This window comes from Scophthalmus maximus, chromosome 16 (assembly GCF_022379125.1).
Source record: "Scophthalmus maximus strain ysfricsl-2021 chromosome 16, ASM2237912v1, whole genome shotgun sequence".
Classification (NCBI taxonomy): domain Eukaryota; kingdom Metazoa; phylum Chordata; class Actinopteri; order Pleuronectiformes; family Scophthalmidae; genus Scophthalmus; species Scophthalmus maximus.
In genome coordinates this window covers 8713130-8726806 of record NC_061530.1, presented here as the reverse complement: position 1 = coordinate 8726806, position 13677 = coordinate 8713130, and the positions used below count along the sequence as shown (strand labels likewise).

The following is a 13677-nucleotide window of genomic DNA, read 5'->3' as shown; positions in this document are numbered from 1 at the left end:
ATTGTTCACCGTTAAGCTTGATTAATATATAAAAATGTACAACTTTACAACAAAAAATCACCTTCAATAACAAAAAACATCAGAATTTCCACACATCCACAGTTGCATAGTTGCCAGAATCACTACATTAGTGTAAAAGCATGCATGTCAAAGTCAAAGTCAAGGCCACTGAGCAATTGCTGTAGCGCGAAGTTGAGGGCAAGACATATTATGTATTCCATACATTATCGTTCAGCCTGGGAGAGCGAGGTCTGTGCCTTTGAATATTCCTTGGAGTCCTGCTGAACATAAAGCCCGATAAACAACTCACCCTGGTACCCTCAGCACTGTGATCGAATTTCAGTTATTAGAAGTGATATTCAATCACAGTGCTGAGGGTACCAAGGTGAGTTGTTTATCACTTTTTCATATTCAAATAAATAAAAGCCCTGACAAAATGTCTACATAACAAAACATAACATAACTTAAGTCAAACAAAAACAAAAGAGAACTGAGAGGCACTAACTTACCTGACAAACTAAGACACGGGGGAACAACTAGAGGCTGATCAGGCCCTTCAGACATTTAAAACGTAAATAGACAACTGTTGGCTTAAACTTGACATTATGATGATATATCCGAGTGCAAAGCATAATGGCGATAGAAAAATTAGACCATCCGCGCTTATATTGGTCCCCCTATTCTCTTGGCCACCGGGATGTGTCAACTTGATTTACGTGCCAAATGAACTGCTTCGGCCATTGTGTAACCAAAACAAGGAAGAGAATAGCCTTCTCCTGGTGTCTATCAGTGATGGAAATGGCAGACAAAAACAACTCAACATCGCGGGAGAAAGAGAATTTCGTTAACGGAGAAAACAAAAGCAGGCGGGCAAAACTCGGACAGGGAATTTTCCCCTGGAAAGATCCCAAACAATAATACCACATGGAAGCACCAGGGGCACGGAAGTTGTCTGGTGCCTCTTTAAATGAACAACAAAGAGCAGAAAACAAGTGAGTATAGCACGACCCAACATAAAACAAATAAAACTAATGAATCAATTATCTAAAATCCCATTGTGAAAAAGAAAAAAAAATAATAATTAAAGGGAGCTAACTAGAAATCTCGCCTCTACCCGTACTTTAGCCTGCTTTGAAGACCAGACTACAGTGGGTGCAAATGCTAAAATGTCCTTATTTGCTGCATGTTATACAAGCCACATGCCGTCTCCTGGGTCAGAATTCACATTAAGAGCTGCATTAGCAACAGTGTGGCGACGAGATCAGTCCCATATTGTCGGTAGTTTCTCAGACATCACATGGCTCCCCACGTATGGCTGCATTAGCACAGCAAGCTTAATCCACTTTACGTCGTCTCATTGGCACACTAATTTAGGGAAACACATTAGCCTCTGCACACAGCTACCAGCTCCCCCCCCCTGACTTTAGTCACAAATAGTCTTTCATTATCTCTGACAAGAATCTGGGCGACACCTAAACTACAGCATCCTTAAATATTTGAGGAACGACACATTACATATTTCCAACAAAAACTGCCTTCAAACAGAGACTGGGTGTCTAATCATGGTTCCGAGGGACCTGGTGGAAAATGGTTTGGGCTGTTGTTGAAACCTTGATTGTGATGGATAAAGACCTATTGTCAGTATTTCAATGGCTTATGACAGGATCTGAGGAAGCATAATAATATGTCTCGTGAAAAAAAAAGGCCTCCATGAGTCAACATAAGGAGAATCCGCCACCTGTTACTGAGGTGTAAGTAATTTATGATGCTAAGAAAGGTCTTTTAGAGGTGAACTGTTGTGATTTACTTCTCTCAAATGGGTTTTCCTCACACATTTGAATCAACCACTTCAGGTGGAAATCAATTGCATTCAGCTTCAAGCACTGCGGCAAAATGAAAGGTCAAGAGAAAGTGTAGACGCTGCTCCTTAGTCACAATACGACGCGTCTTACACAGTAGCTGCATTGCAATTTTATCAATTGAAACTGATGTAACTGCGGAGGGTTGTGTCTGTGCCCCTTGCACAAGGGGGCACAGACACAGTGGAGGTAAAAGTGGAGGTAAAAGTGCTCACTGCCTTGAGTCTCCAAGGAGCTGTCAAGTCTTGGCAGGTTTACTGGTGACATTATGGATGACATTCCCTCCTCAAACTCAATGTCTGATTTACACTAGAAGGACGATGTGTACGTTTGACACAGAAATAAAAACTAAATTGAGCGTACACAATAAAAAAAAAAGATTGATCTACACTGTCTGTAATAAACGTTTAAATTCTGCCCAAAAGTGCACAGGGTTCAACTGTAACGGTGTCTCGGTGTCTACACAAGAGACAGTGTGGGCAGCACATTAGAGCAGCAGTAGAAGATACAGCCCTATGTTCAGGCTAGGGCCTGAGTGATAGGGATTTTTGGGGGCCGATATCTATATCAGGGAACAAGATTTTTTGATACGATACATATATGGCAGAGTATATATATATATACAGTATATATATATATATATATATATATATATATATATATATATATATATATTTATATATATATATATACTGTATATATGTATGTATATACTGTATATATGTATGTATATATGTGTTGTCTTTTCCTTTCACTGGTGTGCTAATTCATCTCAACAACCGATGTCAGATGACAGTAATCAAAGGACATTAGCTACAACCGGGTGGTGACGCTATGAGAAAAGCTGTGCTCCGTGTTTTTCCCAGCCTGCTTTGATGTAAGAGGGGCTAGCATGTGCTTTCATTTATGTATTAGGAGACACCACAGCGACTGCAAGCCAATCCGAGGTCTGCAAAAAACACACGCATGATGATGCATGATTCAAAGTTTGTAATTGTGTGTAGAAGTGTGGGACGAATTCCCTGCACCCGGTGGAAACCCACACAAAGCTGAGGAGAACACGCAAAATGCACATTCAAAGGATACCAAAAACCCATCTCTGTGGCCTTTTCCAGGTTAACAGACACAGCACGACAGCTTCCTGAGGAGAAAAGTCCTTTCATACTGTGAAATGACTTCAGAAACTAATATCTGAGACAGGAAGCCTGTGAACGGATAATTGCGTTTTTTTTTTTACTTTGTTTGACATTAAACCGAATCTTTAGCCCGAGGGTATTCCAACGAGCAGGTGGAACCAGGAGTATTAGTGAGCCACGGCGGAGAATTGCAGAAAGTGCAGATGATAATGATCAGATGATAATGATGTCTGTCTCCCTGCTGTATCTCTCTGTGAAGACCCTGATCTGTTGTTCCCCCATCTGACAGCCAGGCTAACTGTGGTAAAAACAGTGTGCAAATCCCATTTCCAGCACCACAGGAGACCCATACAGAGAGCCCTCTTGCTCAATTCACAGTTGGAGGACCACATGGCTGTCGGGTACGAGCACAAGAAAGTCAGCGTCTTTTTTCGATCGGTGTATGATTTTGGCAAATCACAGTGAATCAAAATAAAAACCCTGTGAATCAATCTCTATCTACTTCGGACCCGTTCAAACACATTCTAGGTGACTTGAGTTGAAATTGCGTTCAAAAATTATCGTCTGAGGGCGAAGACTGCAAGCAATCCTGCGGAAATTGTAAGTAAATATTTCATCTCCTCCTCCCCTCACGTGGTACCACGGCTCATTTTTGCTTCTCCTCTGTTTTTTCCGTCTTCTATTGTTTTAATGCTGTCTCCTATTTTGGTCTGATTTAACTTTGTTCCATTGGTCCAGACCGTGGTCCGAGGAACTTTCAAACCTGTTATTTTGGTTCGGACTGAAAAATCCATAGGTACGGTACAACAAAGCTAGGGTCTGAAAATACCCTTAAAACTATGCAATGAATAAAAAATTATAAATTAGAGAGACAAAAAGAGGAAGGCTTCGAAACCCTAGAAAGACACAGAAGGTAACAAAATGTCTTCAAAGGTGGGTGGATATGTGTTTTCAGCGAGAGAGAGAGTGAGCAAAAGAGGGAGAGAGCCAAGTCAAACGATTGACTTGACCAAAGTTGTACATCTTTTCCTGCTGAATTTCATGGCAATTTGTCTGGTAGTTGTGCAGACATTCCACCAAAAAAAAAAGTCCAAAAAAAGCACTAAAGGCTGACAAAAACGCAATCCAATGAAACTGAGATAATTAAGGAAAACGGAATACAGTGCTATAAAGACAGGAAGAGAGACGCTGATTACTACCTTGACTGAAGTCAAGGTGTTTATTTTAGAGCTCTGCTGTTCTCGGCACCCAACAGAATTATACACTGCGTCGAGAGAAGCCAGCGGATGCAGATTGAGGTAGAATTTAGTTTGAAGATTGAAAAGACCTAGGAGGAGGAGGAAATAAAGGCAATCAAAAAATGGGGCAAATACTGTACAGTTGAACCTGCAAGAACAAGAAAACAGGCAGGAGGGCAAGAAAAGGAGTGAAGAGGAGGAGGGGCAGGAGGCGTTAACTACACTATGAACACATTCAAATAAGCATGCTTTTGATGAATGCGATTGCTTAGCAATTTTAAGAATGAATGAACGGTTAAACAGGGAATTTAAAGTCTGATTGAATGATTGAGTCCATGAATGAAATCGACAAGCAAAACGTCTACTAGCACCAACCAAAACAATTCAAACTCCATTGTTCCATTGGTAATACTACGGCTCATTAAAGCATCCAACCTGCTGCACTACACACAATCAGACTTGATTAACTTGATATATGTGTTAAGTGAACAGGGAATATAACACTCTTTATATGTTGAACTGTACCTTCCTACCTGTACTATACCTTCCTTTGGTTGAAGCAAGCTCAGTTTTCACCCTCTCATTGGTCCGATTGTGCACATATAACTACTCCCCCGTCTACTAATCTTTATCCCTTATTTAATCTCCTTTTAAATGTTGTATGGAAAGGTTTTGGGCCAAATAATATTTTGTTGATTCTGGAAACAGAAAGAAATTCAACACCTGCAGCTAACAGACAATACCATCAAATAAAAGCATCCTTCTCATTAAAATCTAATGAATGGAACTAAAAGAGCTGTGCACGGAGGGTGCACATTTTACTGACTGACTGTCCGAAACTTTCCTACATCCCAGTCGAAAACAGCTTCTGAATGTGAAAGAGACTTATTTTAAAAATTCTATTTCATTATTTGCATTGAAGAACGTGTCACATCACTCTACAAACCTCAGCAAACAAAACTCCACCCGCTAACAATCCCTAAGTTGATTTTGAAAGACAGAATTTTGTTGAAATTTACTTTTGGTGAATGCTGGTTAGCAGCGTCTATGTCCTCCAGTTATTTAAAATGCACAGGGGAGACACAATAATGCAAAACTGCTCATTACTGCTCATTGAGCACGCTGGACAAAGATCAAATCCCACCAATAGAAAATCTGAGGAAAAAAAGACACTTTCTAGACACTCCTCATACAGGGCTGCCATCAACATCAGACATTAAAAACTTTTTATCAGTTGAGCACTCAGCACAAGTTATTTCAGACTGGCGGGTGGTAACCAGATACGAGCGCTCAATTTCTAAGGCGGTGGCTACACCTTGGAGAGACCGCCTGACACAACAGCACGAGGGAAAAACAGGACAAGCCGCAGCTCTTATCTCCATCTTTTATCACAACTGCTCTCCTCATCACCCACGCCCCTCTCCTGTCATCTCCTCCTCTCTGTGTGTCCCTTCTCGAACGACTTGACTGAAAACTCAGTCCCGGTAGGATACTGCTTCTCTCTCACCTCTTTTTCCTGTGAATGAATGAGTCACTGACAAATCCTGACAATTGGAGTGTATTAAGAAAGGCAGGGAGTAAATGACTGGAGGTAAGGAGCGGAGTGGAGGATGTAGCGCAAAGTAGAGCTGAAAGGGGGGCAGGAGGATAACGGGTAGGGGGAAAGCGAGAGGGGTGATGGGGGAAAAATAAAGCATTAGAGGGAGAGGCAGACAAGTAGACAGAGCAGAAAATGGAGGTGTGGCACGCTCACATGTCCCAGGCCAGCACAAGATCTAATCTCACATCCCATTTCTACCAGCTAGCAACACACAATAACAGTGAAATACTCTGCCGATAACTTCAGAGCAGGTTTTTGTTGGTCAAAATCACAACCACTTCCGGCTGCCTCAAGATAGCGCTGCGTCAACAATGTGCCGGACCAAGCCGCATTATAACCAACATGCCCATACAGCTCAGAAACAATGTACTACATTATATTAGGGGTGGGGCAATGGTTAGCACTGTCGCCTTACATTTAGAAGGTTGCCCAAGTTCTCCAAGGGTCTGCTTAGGTCTTCTCCGAGTATTCTGGCTACCAATTTATCTAATGGTGGGAATGGTTGTTGGGGTATGTTTATCCTGTGATGGGCTGGCAACCTGTCTTGTACCTTCCATGTCGAGGGTGCATCCTGCCTCTCAGCCAAGGCCTGCCACCCTTACAGGATAAGCGAATAGAGGACGGATGGATTATATTACGGTGCCGTCCTCCTCTAGCCAGTATGCATGTCCATCAACAGCTATGCATCTGATTTAAGTGCAATTGAACGAGACATTGAGTCGCTCTGGATGAGAGCGATGACTGAAGTGCCTGAAATGGAAATGTAATGTAAATCATGCCAACGCTGAAGTTGATGTGGTGTCCGTGCTGCAATGTGCAGCAGTTAAAGCAGCCTCCGTGCCTTCCCAAGGGTGTTTAATCTATGGCTGATGGATGTAAGACCAAGACAACGACTGTAATTATCATCATCACTGTAAAAGATTCATCATTACCATCATCAACATAATAGTTATCTCACTCTGTCACCAACCAGCCATTATAACAACCATAATCACTGACATGAATGCCCGCACACACTCAAGATTCCTTCACGTGCACGGCAACACAGGAACCCATGGCCCAGTTGAAAAAATGCGCAGAAGATCATGAGCATTACCCGCATTTCAAAAACATCCATCTGTCTTCAAATGCAACACCGTCACACGTACAGACACTCAAAGTTCACATAGATACATATGGATGTATTATCTGATCTGCATAGCTAACGCAGCCCATCAACATGCTGTCTGATTTGGCTAATCAGGGCGACTCAAACGGAGCGGTTCTGGGTGTAAAGCTTAACGCCTCAGCAGCAACAAGTCTCCAACGTTAACCCTGCTTTACCCAGTTGCTAATATAGATATTAAAGGTGCCAACACATTTCCCACATTGCATTTCTCTGGGGGATAGCAGCCTATTGCAGGCAGCGGTGCACACATCTAAAAGGGTGCCAGAGAGGACGTCTCAATTATTCATTGAGTGGCTGATTTATGTGGTTGCATATGGTGCATATTAGAGGCTCTGGGAGGCACAGGGAAGCCAAAGATGGTTTATGTAAATAATCGTGACCCTCTTTCACTCTTTTTCTCCAACAATACACAAACAACTACAGTTAAAAGGTTCTGTACTATGCAAGGCACTGGAAAGGTAAAAAAAAAAAGGCGGGCATGTGTGCACATAAGCTTTTTACAATATCTCTAAAATCTGATGCACTCCTTCAGAAAGAGAACAAAAGAAACGGGAAAAACAATAAGTGAAAAGAGTTAAAGTCGACATTATACAGTCTCTTTAGCATAATTAAAACTGTGAGAAGTTTGCAGTGAGCCCCTGAATTGTGTGGAAATTATGAGCTCAGCTTTTTGTTGATCAAAGAGAATTGCTCATTTGAAATATGTGCACATACAGTATAAATGTATATGCAAAACAGCCAGGGAGTTATGGATCAGAGGTGCTACTTCTCAACATTGACATTTTCATATTTCCATATACTGCAATGTACATAAACTTCATTCACACTGAATTATATTTGTGCTACTTACTTTGATGGTCTTTGTGTTTGCTTGTACATGGATGGATGGATGGATGGATAGATGGATAGATGGATAGATGGATACATGAGCACATGAAGATCCGTGGCTAAGTAGTTGCATGTTTGTTTGGAAATTGTGTCGAATGTCATTGCCTGTCTGTGAGTGAGGGATGCTTGGAACCCAAGTAAGAGTTTATTCCATCATGACTTGGATGAGATAAAAAGCCCTTTAAACTCGTCCAAGATCTTATTATTTAACATCTGATCTCTGTGCCTCCAAGCTCCTCTTTTTCCCTTTTTATTTTTGCTTCTTTTCCCTCTAAGATTTGTTTCTGTTTTGGAGTGGATTTTTGGGCTAACAATGTAGATCTCCGATTCCGCCTTCAGATGAGCAGAAGAAACAGAAAGATGATTCACAAGAAGAATACACGGAACCTGCCGTGGAACCATGCTTTGATAAGGAGTGGCACGCACTGGAAATGCTGTTTGATGGCTGAACCTCTTTGTTGCATTTTGTAGCTTCTACAACGCGTAGCTGAGCCTCTGCTTTCCAAGCCATAGCATTCTCTGCGATAACTTTAAAGTCATCAGCCTTGGGTTCAAAGCAGTTTGTTTGATCCCTGATCATATCTTCCTCAGAAAGTTGTTGAAACGTCCCTTTAACACTGGTATTTAATCCACAGAACTCTCCAAACAGCTGGTTAATCTCCACTGCTTTGGTTTAAATTACTGTTAGGCAGTTATCACCACCATCGTTCATTAGAATGACAGATTTAACATTTTGTTAAGGTACGGTCTTAACTGGCTTAATGTGAAATAACTCCGTCTGTCATTTACTGTCCACGAAAGTAGCATGGCTGCAGCAAGGAACTGCACACGAAGATATCTGGCCTTGTCAGATAGTTAGCAACTGACACAGCACTTTTTTTTCTTTAGAGATGAACTTTATTCACAACCACAGTATCTTCGTCGTACTTAACTCTTCTTTGCGTTTTCAAATCCTTTGTGTCCATCCATCAATGTGGAGCTGAGTTTTCTGACGAATGTGGGGAGTTGAGATTCATCAGTTTTCTTGGATTAACTTGTGTACAGGAATTGTAAAAGGAAAAACTTCCACAGGACTTAAAACAAAAATATGTATCCACAGTTTGTTTGAGTATTCAAATTCAATTCCTCATCAGAAAACTGTGTGGCTCGGTAGCTGCTTGAGCCTGAACTGAAATAATGAACTTCAAAGCCACGCAGAGCGCTATTTCTCTAAAAGGGACAGTAACATGCTTACCTATTTAAACTTATGTGTTGCTGCCTTTAACGAATATTGTCCTTTAACCAATCAACGATTGTCAGGTTAGAATTAGAATTAGAATTTTGCGACTACGGAATCTCACTTTGGATCACAGCCGAATGATGTCATTTAGAATCCCACAGATTCATATAAAAGCAGTCAACTGCTCAGACTACTTCAGTTGGAGACAATTCTCGGCCTGCGAACATCAAGTTAGTTGAGGATTTAACGCAATTATTTGTGGAAAACACTTTTTCTGACAAAATGTCAACGGTTTTGAGAATGACCGACTCTTTTACAGCAGTTAAACAAGGTAAGAAAACTGTCAACACAAAGTGGTGTTCTTACATGTACTCAAATACTGTATTTATCATGTTCATTATTATACTATGTTCAATATATTATATTATGTTCATTATATTATTATACCATCATTAGGTATAATTTAGCATGAAAGATTTTTGGAAACATACTATAATAATGTCCTGATAAGATGTAATGCATTGTTGTAAAGTAAACTTAAGCACTCTATGATATATTAAGGAAACCAAACTTTCTCTCTTCAAACATCGATGCATTGTGATACAGTAAATTAAAATACTTACATGTTCATTAATCAGTATTAGTAATGCTATAGTATATTATATAATCATAACACTGACATCATGCCTGTGTGATTAGTACTTTTACATTTGCAATTTTAAATGCAAGACTTGTGCTTGTTATTGAATATATTACATCATATTTTTTCATAACATCTGTATCTGCTACTTAATTAAAGGATCTGAAAACTGAAGTCTGATTTAGCTTTTGATTAGATGTTTGTTTTCTAATTGAGACAAGAAGATGATTTCACTCTTTATTATCTATGGGAATATGATTCACTTAAAAAATATTCATGCTGCTACATCAAGTATTTGACATGTTGCTCGTCTTCACGTGTTCACAGAACAGAAACTAAACATTTAATTTACATGGACATAGTGAATGCTTCAGTTGTATGTTTGTATCATGTTGTGTTGACTGAATAAGCCCCACCAACTCCTTGTTCACACTTTCTCTTCCTTTCTCACAGAAGAAAGGAATTCAGAGGAATTCGAGGTAAAAAATGGCGACTTGTTCAAGAGCAACACAAGTTGCTACCTTTTCCTGGACTTCGTGGGAGAAGGATCGTATGGCAAAGTTGCCAAGTGCATGAATTTGATCACGGCACAGGATGTGGCCCTCAAGATTTTTAAAACTGAGGATGATACAGACACAAAAATAGAGGTAAATCATTCATGCCACTTTAGTAATGAAGTTTTCTGATACATTTCCTAAATAAACTGTTCATACCATGTCGTCCCTTTTCTATGTTCCCTCTCACAGATCGACATGCTGGAAGTCCTAAGTGTTCTTGACCCAGTGAAAACAAACGTGGTGCAGTACTTCGAAAGGCTCAAGTACAGAGGACATACCTGTCTAGCTTTTGAAATGCTAGACAGGAATCTTCACCAGCTATTGAAAGACAGAGAATATGAGCCACTCTCTGTCAGTGAGATACGTCTGATAGCAGAGCAGGTAAACCCTACATGAAAACATTCAAGTAATATATAATATAGAAGTAAGGGCAGTAAACTCAGGATTGAGCTTTTTAAAACTCAGAAGTCGTGTCCTGTTGATCTGTACAGACCTGCACCTTGATCAATGGTGTCTTTAATCTACAAATTTCCTCCTCTCTCTTTGCAGCTGCTGATAGCCCTAGATGCTCTGAGGGGACTTGGAGTCATACATGGTGACCTGAAGCCAGAAAACATCATGCTGGTGAACCATGAGAATGAACCCTTCAGAGTCAAACTCATAGACTTTGGATTGTCATGTATGACCTCTGAAGTTACACGTGGGATGACCTTGCAGACTCTGGGTTACAGGTAGGTTTGATCTGCAAAGCTCATCATGTAACACGTTTGCGGTTCTGTATTTCAGCTGGAATTATGTAGTCGAGTCAGTCTAAAATACAAATGTTGAATTTGACAGTGTACTTAATGGATTTTGTAATCTACAAACAGGGCACCTGAAGTCGTCTTAGGCCTCCCCATCACCAAGGAAATAGACATGTGGAGTCTTGGCTGTGTTCTCTCATTCTTGTACATGGCCAGCCATCTGTTTGGGGTATGCTCAGAGTACCAGATGGTAAGTACCCTAATATATGTAGATTTGACTGCACAACCTCTGACAGAGTCTTGCTATTGGAAGTTGTCTAGTATGATTCTTTTTATTTTCTCTCCAGGTGAGGAGCATAGTTGAAGTACTGGGCCAACCAGCTGACGACATCCTCAGTGCCGGATATTTCACCAGTATTTACTTCAAGGTGAACCAGAACTGGGACTACCCTAAATGGCTGCTGAAGGTATTTTAGCCTTGTTTTGCTTTTCCGTGAGGTGTTGATATTATTTGATCTCCTCATCAGACAACAGTTTTAAATGATCAACACATTTAGGAAAAAGTATTTGATATATGTTCTGTTCTTGTAGACCCCAGTGGAATACCAACAGACAACTGGAATAGTGCCTGAACCGACTTGGAGTGTTTGTTACTTGGATGAGCTGGTTACAGTAAATGGTCCATTCCTTAAGAATTGATTTTTTCACTCAGTCCGAAGCAGATAAATGAAACTATATCTTTGTTTTAAATCCAGATCTACCCAAAGACACAGGAGTCCATTGAGATAGACGATTGCAGAGCATTTGTGAGCCTCCTTAAAGGTCTTCTGCAAATGGACCCGAAGACAAGAATCACTCCTGCGAAAGCTTTCAGGCACCCATTTCTCTCCATGAACCACCTGGTAGAAGAAATGGACACCAGCTTGTAGTAAGTGACTGTGTTTTGGTATCAGTAGAGTTGGATAGATGCATGATTGGATGAATGAATGAATGTTTTTGAATTAAAGTTTATTTACTGATGGATTTAGTCAAATGTTTTTGTAATTTGTACTCAGTGCATTTGCGTCATTTGAAAAAATGATGGTCTGCCAGACATCGGATGAATTGGAAGATGATGACATTCCTTATCCAAAAGGTGAAGACGTTGCTGCTCATGTCTCCAATGACAATTCAAGCCTGCCTGATAGAGTAGCAGCTGCTGGCGTTGATAAAGGCTCAGTTGGACAAATGCTGGTCTGCAAGACAGATGACTCTCAGGAACAAACACTTGTTAATGAGGCTGAGGAGAAGCCCAAAGTTGATGGTCTTACAGCCACCCTCTCTCTCCAGACTCAGCTCCTTCTTGCTCCTATGAAGGCAATGCAAACCTGCCTGATGGAGAAGCAGCTGCTGGTTCAGATGAAGAGGAACCAGCTGTCGGCCAAAATGCCGCCAGTCCTAATCAGGCTGAGGAGACATCTGCCCCTGATGGGTCACCTGATGAAGGTGCACCCGTCAAAGTAAAGAGCTGCCCAAAGAGGATCCTCAAGTTCTTCAGCAGTGCCATAAGGACTGTGTTCAGACTTAGAAAGAAAATCAACATAAAGAATAATGTTAATGAACACTTTATCAGTTGAATTCCATCCTGCGTGTTTTGATGTGCTATGATGTATGAGCAATTTGTGTATGACATTAGAAAATGATCAAACAGCTTTTGCTCTTTCAATGCACAAGATCAATATGATCTCAAGGGCCTGCTATTGTATACCATTAATTTACAATTCTTGAACCAGTTTGTATGTAAATGTTCAGACTAAATCAGGCACATTTGAAATTTAAAGATGTAACTTAACCTATATATATCTCCACATATATGTCCACGTTTGCAGGATTTTTACATAAATACGAAGTGTAGTTTAAACATTATTGTAAATACCAACAACAAATAAGTCTGCTGGGTAAGATGGTTTTATTTAGAGAACTGCTGTGGTATCGGTACAAATGGAGTTAAAAAGTTATGTGTATACATTTTAATGGGAAATGTGGTTGTCATCATTATACTAATACTTCCAGTCAACACATTTTGAATCAAGTAAGAATCATTACATCGTAACGTATTCAAATAGTTGTTTTTGTTTTGTTTTGTTTTTTTGGCTGAGCAACAATTAACATCAATTAAATCAATTAACTGTTTAAATCAATTAACTGTTCAAAGTATTGAGTGTCAGACAAAGGTTGATTGCCAAGGACGTACAAGGAAGTTGATTTTGTGTTTGCAGTCTGAATGTACAGCAGCAATTAAACCCTGTTATCATTATCATTATTAGGTGAAATAAGGGGAATGGCCATCATGTCAGAAGTGAGGGGACAGATTGTTCAGGAGTAAGACAATTTTTATCTAATAATTTATTGAAAGATCCTCTCATATTCTATTGCGCCTCCCTTTAGCAGCTAAGGAACTAAACTAAACAAACAAAAAACCTGATGTTTAGGGAAAAGTTCATCGTCTGCAGTGGGCAACAAGAGTACAATGCCCATGGACCAACTCCAGTTCTTTAAAATTATCAAAATCAAAAATTTTATTCAAAGTCAAAAGATCAAGCCACTAAGCTCTGCTGGAGTTGAGTTGGAATGATGCACAAGTATCAAC

At 40.2% G+C, this 13677-nt stretch overlaps 2 protein-coding genes across 3 annotated transcripts in view; one reads left to right on the top strand and one right to left on the bottom strand.

Annotated features, from left to right (window-relative positions):
• Positions 1 to 13677, bottom strand: part of snx29 (sorting nexin 29) — a 112986-nt gene that overhangs the window by 23343 nt on the left and 75966 nt on the right. The window lies entirely within an intron of this gene.
• LOC118287368 (homeodomain-interacting protein kinase 2-like) lies at positions 9313 to 13228 on the top strand. Its single transcript, XM_035612469.2, has 9 exons — positions 9313 to 9439; positions 10202 to 10395; positions 10495 to 10686; positions 10855 to 11036; positions 11175 to 11298; positions 11396 to 11515; positions 11640 to 11720; positions 11804 to 11976; positions 12104 to 13228. Exons 1-9 carry the CDS (start codon positions 9391 to 9393, stop codon positions 12549 to 12551), a joined length of 1563 nt encoding a protein of 520 aa, XP_035468362.1. The 5' UTR covers positions 9313 to 9390; the 3' UTR covers positions 12552 to 13228.

What these genes read in the sequence shown, in the direction of transcription:
- LOC118287368 (XM_035612469.2), top strand. Translation starts at nt 9,391, where the DNA reads ATGTCAACGGTTTTGAGAATGACCGACTCTTTTACAGCAGTTAAACAA. An exon ending in ATACAGACACAAAAATAGAG is followed by an intron (nt 10,396 to 10,494) that starts GTAAATCATTCA and finishes TCCCTCTCACAG; the next exon opens with ATCGACATGCTGGAAGTCCT. An exon ending in ACCCTAAATGGCTGCTGAAG is followed by an intron (nt 11,516 to 11,639) that starts GTATTTTAGCCT and finishes CTGTTCTTGTAG; the next exon opens with ACCCCAGTGGAATACCAACA.